General features: G+C 45.0%; 1 protein-coding gene across 2 annotated transcripts in view; it reads right to left on the bottom strand.

Annotated features, from left to right (window-relative positions):
- EIF2AK4 (eukaryotic translation initiation factor 2 alpha kinase 4) overlaps positions 1–13,965 on the bottom strand; it is a 546,008-nt gene that overhangs the window by 184,342 nt on the left and 347,701 nt on the right. For both annotated transcript variants that reach the window (XM_029600187.1, XM_029600189.1), the window contains exon 23: positions 2,078–2,199. In XM_029600187.1, the coding sequence (XP_029456047.1) occupies positions 2,078–2,199 (122 nt within the window). The remainder of the gene's footprint in view (positions 1–2,077; positions 2,200–13,965) is intronic.

The raw sequence follows: 13,965 nt of genomic DNA, 5'->3' as shown, positions 1-13,965 counted from the left end.
ATGTAGTATTTTATAAACTATATGACTGCCACCACACGGTTTATAAAATACTTTACATGCACAGATAAGCGCATATGCAAAATACTGAAAATTACCCTCTGAAGTTTCAAAACTATGCATGTACTGCTACTCAGAAAAAATTACCTGCACAATTAACAAGTGTAAATTGTACGGGTGGTTTTCTTGGGATAATTTTCAAAGTGAAAGTAGGTACACAGATTCACTTTAAAAACTGGTGCAAAATCTGTGGGTAAAAACTATTCCTGGATGTTGCAGCAATGCAGCCAATTAGAAAATTGCCTACCTCAATATTTCTGTTTATTGTAACAGGACTATACTGTGTGTGAATCAGGAGAAAAGCTGTATAAATACTGTATTTCTTGAAATAAAAAAAAAAAACATTCCATTACAAATCGGTGAACATGATTCAGCAACATAACAAATGCCATTCTCATTCAGACCTATAGTTCATCCTGTTGCCATGTCTATGACTGTTGCCAATTAGGGTCACTTTCAAGAAATACAAATAGATCCTAATAGGTGGTTCCATTGGCTGCTGTTCATGACCAGTTCCTGGCATTAACAGGTGATGTTTCCCAAGATTATTTAACTAATAGGCTAATGGACCTGTCTTCCAGAAACATGTCCAAACAAGTTTAAAACCCAGCTACATTATTAATTTGGATCACATCCTCTGGTGTTAAATTACACAGGTTGCATGTTGACTGAAAAAAATACATTTTTAAATTAGTTTTAAATCAGCTACCAGTTAGTTTCATGGTGTGTTCCCTAATCTTGGCACTGTTTAAAAGGATAACATAAGAATTCGCCATACTGGGTCGGACAGAGGGTCCTTCAAGCCCAGTATCCTGTTTCTAACAGTGGCTAATCCAGGTCACAAATACGTGACAAGATCCCAATAGATCCCATGCTGCTATCTTGCAGTGTTAGTTAGTGGCTATTTCTTAAGTCTACTTGGTTAATTACAGATTGACTTCTCCTCCAGGAACTTGTCAAAAACTTTTAAACCCATTTTTTTCTCTTGGACAATGAATTCCAGGGCTCAGTTATCTGTTAAGTGAAAAAGAATGGTCTCCAATTTATTTTGAACGTGCTACTTATTAACCTCATGGATTGTCCCCAAGTCTTTGTATTTTTTTGAAGAAGTAAATAGCTAATTTACATTTACCAGTTCTATTCCATTCATGATTTTATATGCATCCCCCCTCAGCCATCTCTTCTCCAAGCTGAACAGCCCTAACCCTCTTTAGCCTTTCCTTTTCTAGGAGAGCTGTTCCATCCCCTTTACCATTTTGGTTTTCGTTTCTCTGTACCTTTTCTACTGCAACTATATCTTTTTTGAGATGTAGCTATACAGCATTCTAGATGTGGCTATGAAGCAATACTGAGGCATTATGATATTTGCCATTTTATTCTCCATTACTTCCCTAATATTTCCTAACATGTTATTTGCTTTTTTAACCACCAACACAAACTGAACCGAGGATTTCAAAGTATTGTCCACTATGATGCCCAGGTACTTTTCTTGGGCAATAAATCTTAATATGAAATCAAACATCAACTTTTCCCCATGTGCATCACTTTGCACTTGTCCACATTAAACTTCTTCTGCATTAAATTGCCCAGTCATCCTTATTTTCTTATTCCACACCACTCATTATTTTATAAACTTCCATCATATCCCCCTCTCTTATTCAAGTTAAAGACCATACGTTTTCATAAAGGAGCTATGCCATACCCTTTATCATTTTTGTTTCCCATCTCTGTACCTTTTGTCCTAAGAGAAGAGAAGCTAGTTAGGCTATAAAGAGGTCAATATTTAAAAATCATTTAGATGAATAACTGAAAAGTTATACGTTTAAATGGCAAAATGATGATATTCATTGTTGTACACAGTTAAAATATAGCTGCATAAATTAGGGCAGGCTGGAGGTATTTCCGGGAGGAGCAGTGTTAGCCTTATATGTTATGCGGCTAACTCAGATATTCAGATATCCATATTCTGGACTATGAACCAATTACTGGAAGACACGTGTAAAAGAAGGAAATAAATTACCCTGAGATCATAGGGTAGGATGGCCAGCATCCCACTGTGGTCCATAAAACAAGCTGCCTCACTGGTCTCATATAACTTCTTGCTCTGAGGCATTAGCAGAGGGGTGTGCAGTTTTACAGCTCCTACAGAAAAAAAAAATTATCAGCCTGCAAAAATTCACATCACAGATTCTTGTACACTCAGTTCCAAAATACAGACCCCTCTTTTAAAGGGAAGCACATTCTTTACAGTTCAGGAGACAGAACTTTAGAGAAATGGATGTAAGCAAGGCATTTTCCACACATTAATCATTCTTAGTTACTGTTAATATCAAAAGGGACACAGATATGTAGAAATCAACATTAACCCCTACTGTCTAAGAGTTTCAATGAGGGTAACATACACAACTGTAGAAGATCAGATGCTGAGTCCAACCGTTTTATGAATTATGAAAAAATTACACCATACCTCATAAAGCGCAGTTGCTTACCTGTAACAGGTGTTCTCCTAGGACAGCAGGATGTTAGTCCTCACATGAGTGACATAATCCGATAGAGCCCGGCATGGAAAACTTTTGTCAAAGCTTCTAGAAACTTTGACTGGCAAACTGAGCATGCCTAGCCTGCTGCTATCCGCGCGTCCACGCGAGGTCCTCCTTCAGTCTCGTAACATAGCAAAAATACGAGTGAGAAAAATAACATAACAAACCGAAGGTGAACCCAAAGTCATGGGGAGGTGGGCGGGATTCTTGAGGACTAACATCTTGCTGTCCTAGGAGAACACCTGTTACAGGTAAACAACTGCGCTTTCTCCTAGGAAAAGCAGGTTCTTGCCTGTAAAGTGGGGTCCGCAAGCCAGTCCTGAACTTCTGGTCGGAGTCTGGAGGCCCGAAGCCAAGCCAGCCATCTGGCACAAACACCTCTGGAGGCTAGGCAGGCTGCATTCTCAAAAACATCATAGGTAGACCTGACCTCATGTCTACCCGCCTCGAGCCCCAGTGAGGCGATGGGTGCAAGGGCCTTCTACTGTTGCTGGGGAAGGCCCTCCGCAAACTCCTGGACCTGCCTCCACAGGTTGTGGTTGTATTGGGTCATGTATAGCTGGTAGGGCACAATACGGGCAACCAGTACAGCCCCCTGGAACATTTTCCTGCCTATGTCATCGAGTTCCCTGTGTTCGCTCACCGGAGGGGCAGAAGCATATGTCCGGGAGTGTCCGGCCTTTTTAAAAGTGGACTTCACCACTGCCAGCATAGAACCTGAAGTATTTCTGATGATCTTTCCGGATTCCAATATGCAGGGATGCCTCCGTGAGATCCAGCAAAGCCAGGAACTCTCCCGGTCTCACTGAAGCAATCACGGACCTCAGGGTCTCCATGCAAAAGTGTGGTATCCAAAGACAGCGGTTGACTTCCTTTAGATCTAGAATAGGCCGGAAGGAGCCTTCTTTCTTTGGAACAACGAAGTATATGGAGTAGTGTCCTCTTCGTTGCTCCAAGATGGGAACTGGGACAATAGCCCCCAGATCTACCAACCGGACCAAAGTCTGATGAATCGCTAATCCGCTTGTCTGCATGCCTGCACGGGGATGGAAAAGATATCGGATTGGGGAGGCGAGCAAAAGCGTAACTGTGTTTTAACACAGAGAGTACCCACAGGTCTGTCGTGATTGTGGTCCATTCCTCGTAAAAGAGAGACAGTCTGCCCCCTACCTTCGGCACAGAGGGATGGACCGGCGGGACATCATTGTGCCGACTTACCGCCAGGGGCCGAAGAGGCGGAAGCAGGCTTATCAAAGCATCTTCCTCGAAAGGACTGAGACTGCTGTCTACCCCCTCCCAAACGAAAGGAGGATGAAGGGGTACTAGGACGAGGGGTCCGAGACTTACGATTTCCCCAAAATCTAGACCAGAATAAGAAGGACCCCTTGGAACACGACCTGTCCTCTGGCAGTCGGCATCCTTTATTTTCGCCCAGCAACTGAATCATATCATCCAATTCTTTACCGAAAAGCAGTTTGCCCTTAAAGGGTAAGGAACCCAGGCGAGACTTGGAGGCTCCATCCGCTGACCAGTTCCTTAACCACAATATACGTCTGGCCGAGACGGCGGACACCATGGAGCGAGCCGAAGTTCTAAGGAGGTCATACAGAGCTTCAGCACTGTAAGCCACGACCGCTTTGAGACGACCATCTGGCTTCTTCCTCTGACATGCCCTCGTTGGCGAGTAGTTATTGTACCCAATGCAGGCCAGCCCGTAAAGCGAAGTTACTACAAATTGCCGCTCGGGCCCCCAGAGCTGAAACTTCGAAAATCTTCTTCAACTGGATTCCAACTTGCAACCCTGGAGATCCTTCAATGCCGTAATGCCCGTGACTGGAATGGTCGTCCTCTTTGTTACCGCTGAAACCACGGCATCTACCTTTGGCACCCACAGGACTTCCAGAGCGTCATCTGGCAAGGGATACAGTTGATCCATGGCCTTTGTGACCTTTAGGCCCAGGTCTGGGGTATCCCATTCTCGAAAGAGAAGGTCCGTCGCCAAGAAGTGAAAAGGGAAAGTTGTAGGGGGGCCACTCAGACCCAACAACACTGGATCCATTGATCCAAGCCAAGACTCCTCAGGGGTGTAGCAATCCCTAACTCCCCCAAAATGGTGGGAATAACCCGTCGGAAGAGGCATATCACCCTCGGATCATCACCCTCAGAAGTCTGGCTTTGCCTCGCCGTCCCCTGTGCCGGTGTGCCATCTCCCTCTGCCCCCCTCGGAGGTGGGGAAGGGTCCTCATGATCCTCAGGGTCCATCAAGTCGGAGGACTCCTCCCTGGGGGGGAAGGACCCGCAATGGATGTTTGGATTTGGAGGCTCCCTCCTTCACCTCTGGACGCGGCCGAGATGCGCCCGCTGTAAGTGGGACCCCCTTGGGGCTCCGACTGGGGCGAACGCCTCTTGTAGGCTTTGCGGGCTTTAAAGGCCCTGTGCATCGCTAAAATAAACCCCGAAGAAAAAGAGGAGCAGGAGTCCTCTGTATCTATGTTGTCTGTATCAGGCCCCATACCTCCCCCTGCTGCTGCTGCTGGGGAAGCGGACCGCGAAACCGGCCGCTACGGTGAAAGGGAGGGTGGGGAATTCCTGGCCCCCTCTGCGGTCGGCGCGTCAATGTGGGCCGATGGCAAGATGGCAGGATTTCCTGCGTTCCGCGAAAATGGCTTGGGAGGGAACGAGGAGCGCTCCCCGATCGCGACCGCGAGCATCCGAACAACCACCCCCGAACCACCCCCAAAGGACTCTCGCCTCTGGAGATGCAGGCTGAACACAGCCCATCCCGCGAGAGGCGCGCACTCCCGGAGCCGCAGGCTGTGCAGGCCGTGCCTCGTGGCATGCTGGCTCTGACTAAAAATGTAAGAAAAAACGCGAAATAACAAACCGAACACGCGGGAGGGCTGAGGGGAGGAGAAAAATTGCCACCGCAGTGAGGCCGGAGAATCACCGAAACAAACTTTTTTTTTTTTTTTTACCTCAGACGCTGTCCCTCGACGAGTGCTGAATCGGTCCGGCTGGGGTGAGTGAGCCGGGCTCCCCAGTATCACCCTGGCTGGGCTTGAAGAAAAAGCAGGGTCCTGGACCCCTAGCCCCAGCAACCTGCTCGACCAGGGGGGATGGTCCCCTCAGGACCTGGCAAGCCTCTGGGAGACACAGACCGTTCTTCCTCCTAACCTATGTATGCCTCTGTTGCGTCGGGTTCGCTGGTCTAAAAAATTAGAGCTGGATTGTTGATCAAAGTCATAAGAGTTACAGTTGTTATCCCCTTCCATAAATCTCACCTGTCTCATATCCTTTTTCTTTTCCTTATGTTGTCCATCAGATTCATCAGTAGAGTCATCAGATGAGGAAAAGTCACCTTTCTTTTTGGTGTATTTTTGTTTTTTATTTACCTGCATCCAATGGTATACGTATCCGCCATTATAAACTTTTTCATCTCTACGGAATTTACTAACTTTTACTTTTTTCGTTTCCTTCCGATACTCATCTAATTGATTTTGCAACTCACTCATACGACTTTGCAACAAATCTGTAGGCAATTCCTCCTGAATTTTTACCAATTCTAAATCAATTTCCTTTTTTAACTCCTCAATTTTAATTTTAGTATTCTCAATAATCAATATCATCAAGTCATAGGAACATTTATTAAGGATGGAATTCCATTTTTGGATAAAAGCCTCATCATCTGTAAATAATAAAGGCTCTTTATTAATTCGTAAGCCACGTGGAATGCGTTTAACATAACAATATTCTGCTAACGTGGCCACGAGTAGTTCCATCCACACAGCTTTTCTTCGATTTTTGGCGTAATTATCCCAACTAACTATATCACCATGTACACCAGAAGAATCAAAAAGGTGAAAACCCGACAGGATAGTATTGGCGGCTTGTTCAGTATAAGAGTGCATATCCTCCATTTCTCTCCCTCAACTTGGTAACCAACACGATATAATAATACAGAGGGTAATCTTTTTAAATATAACTCCCTATAGCTCTATCATTAACTCTACCACACAAATAGAGAGACAACAAATTCACAATATGTGTAATATTTATTGAATACATTCACATGTTCACCAGCGATCCCGAGGCAACAGAGGCATACGAGGATCCAGATTTCAGAAGGCAAACTAAGTAACTCCAGTTACAATCTTCGCCGGTAGGAGAAAATTTGGTTAACATTAAGGATGTTTCAGTGTTTAATCTGTCTGATAAAGTACTTACTAAATCCATGTTAGAAGTTCTTAATAAAGGTTTCTCCTTTGTCCCGGCTTGAAAATATGATTCCTTTTTCACTTGCACTGAATTATTTAAATTCTTCAGGTGACTTCACCTTATGGAATATTTTATGGAGGAAAACAGCCAATATGAGAAAGGAGGACTTTATAAACCATCTAGATGGATTCCCCCTACTGCCCCTAGCCATTTACTTCAGACATTTCAGACTTTGGTACTTAGAGATCTGGATAAAATGGAAAACCAGAAAGAGTTTGTACAATACAATCTTTCAAAAGAACAATGGAGCGCGATGATTCAACTATGTGATGATATTTCTATAAAAATAATATCGGCTGATAAAGGGGGCGGCATCGTCGTTATGAACGACGTCAACTATGATAAAGAAGTATATAGGCAGTTGTCTGATACGCATTTTTATAGAAAATTAGATCAAGATCTTACTTTTGAGTTGCATCAACAAGTATCTAACATTTTGGAAATAGCTATGAAGGATAAAATTATTACCAATAAGGAATATCAGTTTTTGCAGGTGTCTTGTCCCACTACGGCATATTTTTATATTCTACCAAAGATTCATAAATCATTGGTTAACCCGCCTGGTAGGCCTATTGTTGCCAGCATTGGTACTGTTTTAGAGCCTATAGCCCAAATGATTGACTATTTCCTACAACCTCAGCTAGTATTGGCTCCTTCATATGTGAAAGATTCAACTGACTTTATAAATCATTTGTCAGACTTACCAGAAATTTAACAAAATTGGGTGTTACTTACAGCTGACATCACCTCATTGTACACAAGTATCCCCCAAGGGGAAGCCCTGGAAATTATTAAAGTGGAACTTGCTAAAATGGATATCACTGAACGATTGAATTTTCTCAGCACTGTAGCTGAAATTGCTTTAACGCGTAACATATTTAGTTATAAATCTGATTATTTTCTACAAATCAAGGGTATACCCATGGGGTCTCTAATGGCCCCTAGTGTGGCTGGCCTGTATGTGTCTCATTTTGAGGAAAAATGGGTTTATAGTTCCCCGTTATTTCATTATGTCATGTACTGGAAACGCTACATTGACGATCTGTTTTATATATGGAGTGGGAATGATGAGGACTTGGATTCATTTATGAGTTCGCTCAATTCGAGTGATCACAATTTGGAATTTACTTTCACTAGGAACCAATATTCTGTTACATTTCTGGATATTTTTTTATTTTATTTATTTAGATTTTTTCTATACCGGCATTCGTGAAAATATCACATCAAGCCGGTTTACAATAAACAGTGGGGTGATAACCGGAACAGAGAACAAGATATGTACTAAACATACTATAGATGCAGTTACAATAAAACAAGGAGGCGTACAACTAGGAGCAAGAAGAAGAGAAAATAGTAACTTTAACATAGTATATTAACCCGTAAAATGGTAGAATTACCAAGCAGGGAAGTGTGTGATTTACAATGAATTATGATATGAAGGTTTATGATATGAAGGATATGAAGGTTTATGTCCATGAGAAGAGATTAGTTACAAGTGTCCATAGGAAGATAACAGACAAAAACACCTTGTTGCATTATCATAGTTTTCACCCTAAACAACTCAAGGATAATATACCAGTTAGTCAGTTCTTGTGGTACAGGCGGTTTCCCGTTGATAGCAGGGCTGAATTAGCCATGCTGTCATGGGATCTGTCAATCAGGCCCGGGAGGCGGAGCTTGTCAAAGCAGAGAACAGAGCTTTGCTCTCTGCGGCTGCGCGTGTGTTCCCGCGCAGGAAAGTAACGGTATCTCCTCAGTGTTTTTTTCCGCGAGCGGGATCGCACGCAGAGCTGTTATTCTCCTCAGTTTTTAAAAAACAGAAATAAAATGTCAAAACCGGGGTTTAAACCCTGTCTCTGTGGAAAACGGATGTCGGTAACGGACGGACATGATCGATGTTATCAATGTCTTGGACCACATCACCATACAGAGAATTGTGAGTTTTGCTCGAAAATGTCACCAAGAGCATTAAAACAAAGGGCCTATAGGCTTCAGGAACTTTTTGCCTCCCGCGATCCGTCAGAGGCTCAATCATCGCCTGGCCCGTTCACTTCATCGGCTCCATCGAAAAAGAAATCTTTGCCGTTTGATCCTAAGTCCTCCACTATAAGAGGTAAAAGGAAAGCAAAAAATCAAAGGCCAATGGGTTCTCATAAATCCCCAGTGCCTATAGAGCCGCAACGTACCTCATCGGAGGAGGAACCCTCGGCGCCGAAGACTTCTGCGCCTATGGCGCCAAATGCGCATATACCGGCGCCGAAGACAGAGTCTGCGCACAACTTAGCGATTCCGGCGCGCATGGCGCAGAAGAGACCACCGCGCCGACCAGTTATGCGCACGGCGCTGGAAACACCTATGCGCATGGCGCCGGAAACACTTACGCGCATGGCGCCGGAAACACCTGCGTGCACGGCGCCGAAAACATTTAAGCGCACGGCGCCGACTGTAAGGAAACTTATGCGCACGGCGCCGAAAAACCCTGTGCGCTTGGGATCAAAGAAATATGCGCATAAAACTACAACCGCGCACAATTTTACTTCTGCGCACAGACATTCAAGTGCGCATGAGTCTACAGTCGCGCATACCTCTACATCTGCGCGTAAATACATATCCGCGCATAAATCTAATTCAGCGCATATATTAAGATCTGCGCGTAGAAACCAAAATTACTTGCCTCAAAAATTAAAGAGAGAGTTAAAGCGAAAATGATTACCTTCACACAGCTCTTCTTCCGAGGCGGAAGTCACAGATACTGAGTCTTCATCTGAGGACTATCATAAGTACTCACATCACTCCCATTCTAAAAGATTAAAAAAGAGGAGTGCGACATGGGAGATGAGTCCTTCGACTTCTAAATCATCTCATAAAGTTCCATCTACTACCGGCTCATTAAGAAAACTGGTACAAATTCTTTCCTCTACCACTTCTTCAGATTCGGAAGATTTAAGAAATACTCCAGTCAATAAGACACGGAGAGATAGGGAAGTTCCTACAACTTCACCTCCAACAATTATCCCACAACAACAAGACAATCGTATGATAATGCCCTCTCATACAAGAGAAGCATTTTTTCAATTGTCGCAGTCTCTAGCAGGATTTTACGAGATGCTTCAATCATCATCAACCTAATAAATGAAGGTTGACCGACGTGCCGCAAATGCGCAGTAGAGAGCAGCTCTACTGCGCATGTGCGGGCAAGCACGTCGGTCTTAGGCAGCGTCAGAAAAAAAAAACATGGCGGCGGCGGTGGCGGCGGGCGGCGGCGGTAGCGGGCGGCGGCGGTGGCGGCGGGCGGCGGCCAGTAGCGAGGGAGGGAGGAGAGAGAGAGAGGGAGGGAGGGAGTGGGAGGGAGTGACTGAGTGGGAGGGAGGGAGGGATTGAGTGAGGGGGAGGGACTGGGAGGGAGGGACTGAGTGAGGGGGAGGGACTGGGAGGGAGGGACTGAGTGAGAGGGGGGAGGGAGGGACTGAGTGAGAGTGAGGGAGGAGTGGGTGAGTGTGTGGGAGGGAGGTAGGGGGTGGGGAAGAGTGAGGGGAGAGGGAGAATGAGGGAGAGGTGAGAGACAGGGATGTGAGTAAGTGGAAGGGGGAGAGGGAGAATGAGGGAGAGGTGAGAGACAGGGATGTGAGTAAGTGGAAGGGTAAGAAGTTGTGGAGCAGAGAAAAAGGGAGTGGAGGAGGGCTGAGGGGGAGGGGATGGGATTGAGAGAGGGTGGGGAGTGACTGAGGGAAGGGGAGGGAGGTGAGAGTGAGGGGAAGAAGGCAGTGGGAGACAGAGGGTGAGTAAGACTGAGTGGAGGAAAGGGGAGGAGTGAACGAGGGGAAGGGGGAGAGAGGGAGAAAAAGTGTAGAAGGGTGCTGTGTTAGAAAATGGACTGAAAACAAAATGTTGTTTAAAATAACTAATACTTCTGAGGACAATGCTATAAAACCTAAAGCACAGTCTAATGAAGAGCAGTCGGCAGAACCACCGACATCTCCCAGGACAAACCAACCAACCTCGCCTACTCACAGACAGGATACATATTTTGATTCTCCTTCAATACAAACATCCCCATCATCATCGGTGGGATGTCTGTCAGATACACAGGACCAACTACAGGAGCCATATTCTCCTCCTGAAGACCTTACATACCCAAAATTCATAGAAAAAATGGGTACAATTCTTCACCTATAGGTCCAAAAAGAAACAGACCCTAGAGCGGAAACTCTTGGACTTCTAAAGATATTTGATACTCAGGTGGAACCAACATCTCTTCCATCACAAGAAATCCTGCACTCCGTCTTACAAAAATCCTGGGAAACGCCTTATACAACTGCAGCTGTTTCCAAGAAAACAGACATGAAATTTCGTATGAAGAAAGCATCACTATACACTCTACCACAATTGCCTCACGCATCAATCGTAGTAGAGTCGGCGATGCACAGGTTCAGGAAAACAGTTGCACACTACTTTCCCACCAGGGAAAGACAACAAATATTTGGATGAATTTGGTAGGAAAATATACCATAACTCGATGTTAACCGCAAGAATTATGCAACATCAGTTCTACATGGTACAATATCTGATTGAGTGTATGCAAGCTATGAAAGGTATACATTCCTCAGTAGCGGAACAGATACCTCAGCCTCTTCATGACATGGAGGAATGTTCTCGACACCTATTGAGATCAATCTATGAAGCACATGAAACATCATCCAGAGCATCTGCAGCAGCTATTGCAGCCCGCAGACTAGCATGGTTACGTTCAAGTTCCATAAGAGATGACTTGCATGTGAAACTAACAAACCTCCCATGCACAGGAGATAACTTGCTCGGAGAAAAGTTCCAGGACGCAGTAAGTAAATTAAAAGAGGAAGCTCTAGCAGTACAATCTCTAACATCGAATCCTATTTACTCGACTACACGTCGTTATGTGGGGTCTACCCGTAGACAATCATATGCCAGAAGACCCTATAGATCTTATCAATCTTTTCGTACGCAGCCATACCCTGCCTACCAACGTCCTGCTCCACAAAACAATACCTCAAATCAACGAAGAGGTAAACCACGTAACCAGAGGCAACAGGCACAACAGCCGACTACTGCAGTAAAACCAACGTCATCTTTTTAGTTACTCAGCCGCCACCACAACATCAAGCTCCTCCAGGCAGAATTCATGCTTGCCTGAATGTCTGGGAAAGAATAACATCACATCAATGGGTTCTGGAGATAGTACGTCAAGGCTACCAACTCCAATTTGTAACAAAACCCATCTTGCCTCATCTTTCCACACTCAAGATCTACAATTCCCATCCACAACTGGGGGAGGAAATTGCTTTACTTCGCAAGCAACAAGCAATTCGACAAATCCACCCACACCCCAATTTAGCAGCATTTTACTCCCCGTACTTCCTCATACCCAAGAAGTTTGGAGGCCTTCGCCCCATACTAGACCTAAGGGAGTTGAACAAATTTCTCACCAAGGAGAAATTCAAAATGGTATCGTTGAAGTCAATTCTTCCTCTCATTCAAACCAACGATTGGATGTGCTCCATCGATCTGAAGGATGCTTACACGCACATTCCAATCCATCCATCCTCGTGGCGTTACCTGTGCTTTCGCTACAGACATCAACACTACCAATACAAAGTTCTTCCCTTTGGACTATCGGCTGCACCCAGAGTTTTCACCAAATGCATGATAGTGGTGGTGGCTCATCTCAGGAAACAAGGTATAACCATCTTTCCATATCTGGACGACTGGCTCATAATAGCCTCAACCAACACAGCAGTTACAGTTCATAGGCGCATGCCTGGACACTACGTGCAACAGGGCATACCTCCCAGACGACAGAATATCACATTTCTGTCAACTTCTGCACACCTTGAAACATACTCAGAGGCCGTCAGCAAGACAAGTCCTGGTAATTCTGGGCCACATGGCAGCGGCGAATTTCATGGTGCCCAACACCAGACTACACATGAGACGCCTACAATGGGGTCTAAAACGACAATGGAAACAGCATTCACAACCATTGACGCAAAAAGTATTGCTGACCGCAGAAATGAAAAAAGATATAGCATGGTGGCTCCTAGACTCCACCTTATCCAAGGGAGCATTGTTCAGCCCCCCTCCTCACAATGCAGTTCTAACCACAGATGCGTCTTGCAAGGGATGGGGGGCTCACCTCGAGATTTATGAAACCCAAGGGTTATGGACACTCTCGGAACAAAATCTACAAATAAATCTACTGGAACTCAGAGCGATTCGCAATGCATTACGAGTCTTCCAAGACCACCTGAAAGGACGCAGGGTCATGATCTACACAGACAACCAGGTAGCGATGTTTTACATCAACAAACAAGGAGGGTCCGGTTCATGGTCCCTCTGCAAAGAGACCCTGACAATCTTCGAACACGCTCACAAGCATTGCATACATCTACAAGCAACTTACCTACCGGGAGTTGCAAACACAAGAGCGGACAGGCTAAGCCGCATCTTTCATCCCCACGAATGGACACTCAATACAGAAATAGTACAGGACATATTTCTGCAGTGGGGGACACCTTCCATAGATCTCTTTGCAACAGAGATCAATTCTCAAGTTCCCAAATTCTGCTCGATAAGACCAAGCCAATTCAGGATCGCCCAAGATGCCTTCCTCATTCCGTGGACGACAGGCCTCCTCTATGCCTTTCCTCCCATACCTCTCATAACAAGAACAATTCAGAAGTGCATAGCGGACAAAGCTCAACTGATACTCATAGCCCCGGCATGGCCGAAGCAACCATGGTACAGTTTCCTACTTCGACTATCCATCAAGGATCCAATTCTATTACCGAATCGTCAAGATCTTCTCAGCCAAGATCAAGGAACACTACTACACCCGCTACATTCATCTCTATACTTGACAGCTTGGAGATTGAAAGGCTCCTTCTAACAGAACAAGGAGTTTCCACTTCAGCACAATTTATTTTGTTACAATCAGCCATGCTGACCCACCCTCCTCCCTGGCAGTCACATAGTCTTCGACTACACTACAGCTTTATTACAGACTGAGGAGATACCGTTACTTTCCTGCGCGGGAACACATGCGCAGCCGCAGAGAGCA

This window comes from Rhinatrema bivittatum, chromosome 4 (genome assembly GCF_901001135.1).
Source record: "Rhinatrema bivittatum chromosome 4, aRhiBiv1.1, whole genome shotgun sequence".
Classification (NCBI taxonomy): domain Eukaryota; kingdom Metazoa; phylum Chordata; class Amphibia; order Gymnophiona; family Rhinatrematidae; genus Rhinatrema; species Rhinatrema bivittatum.
This window is presented reverse-complemented; position numbering and strand designations above follow the sequence as displayed.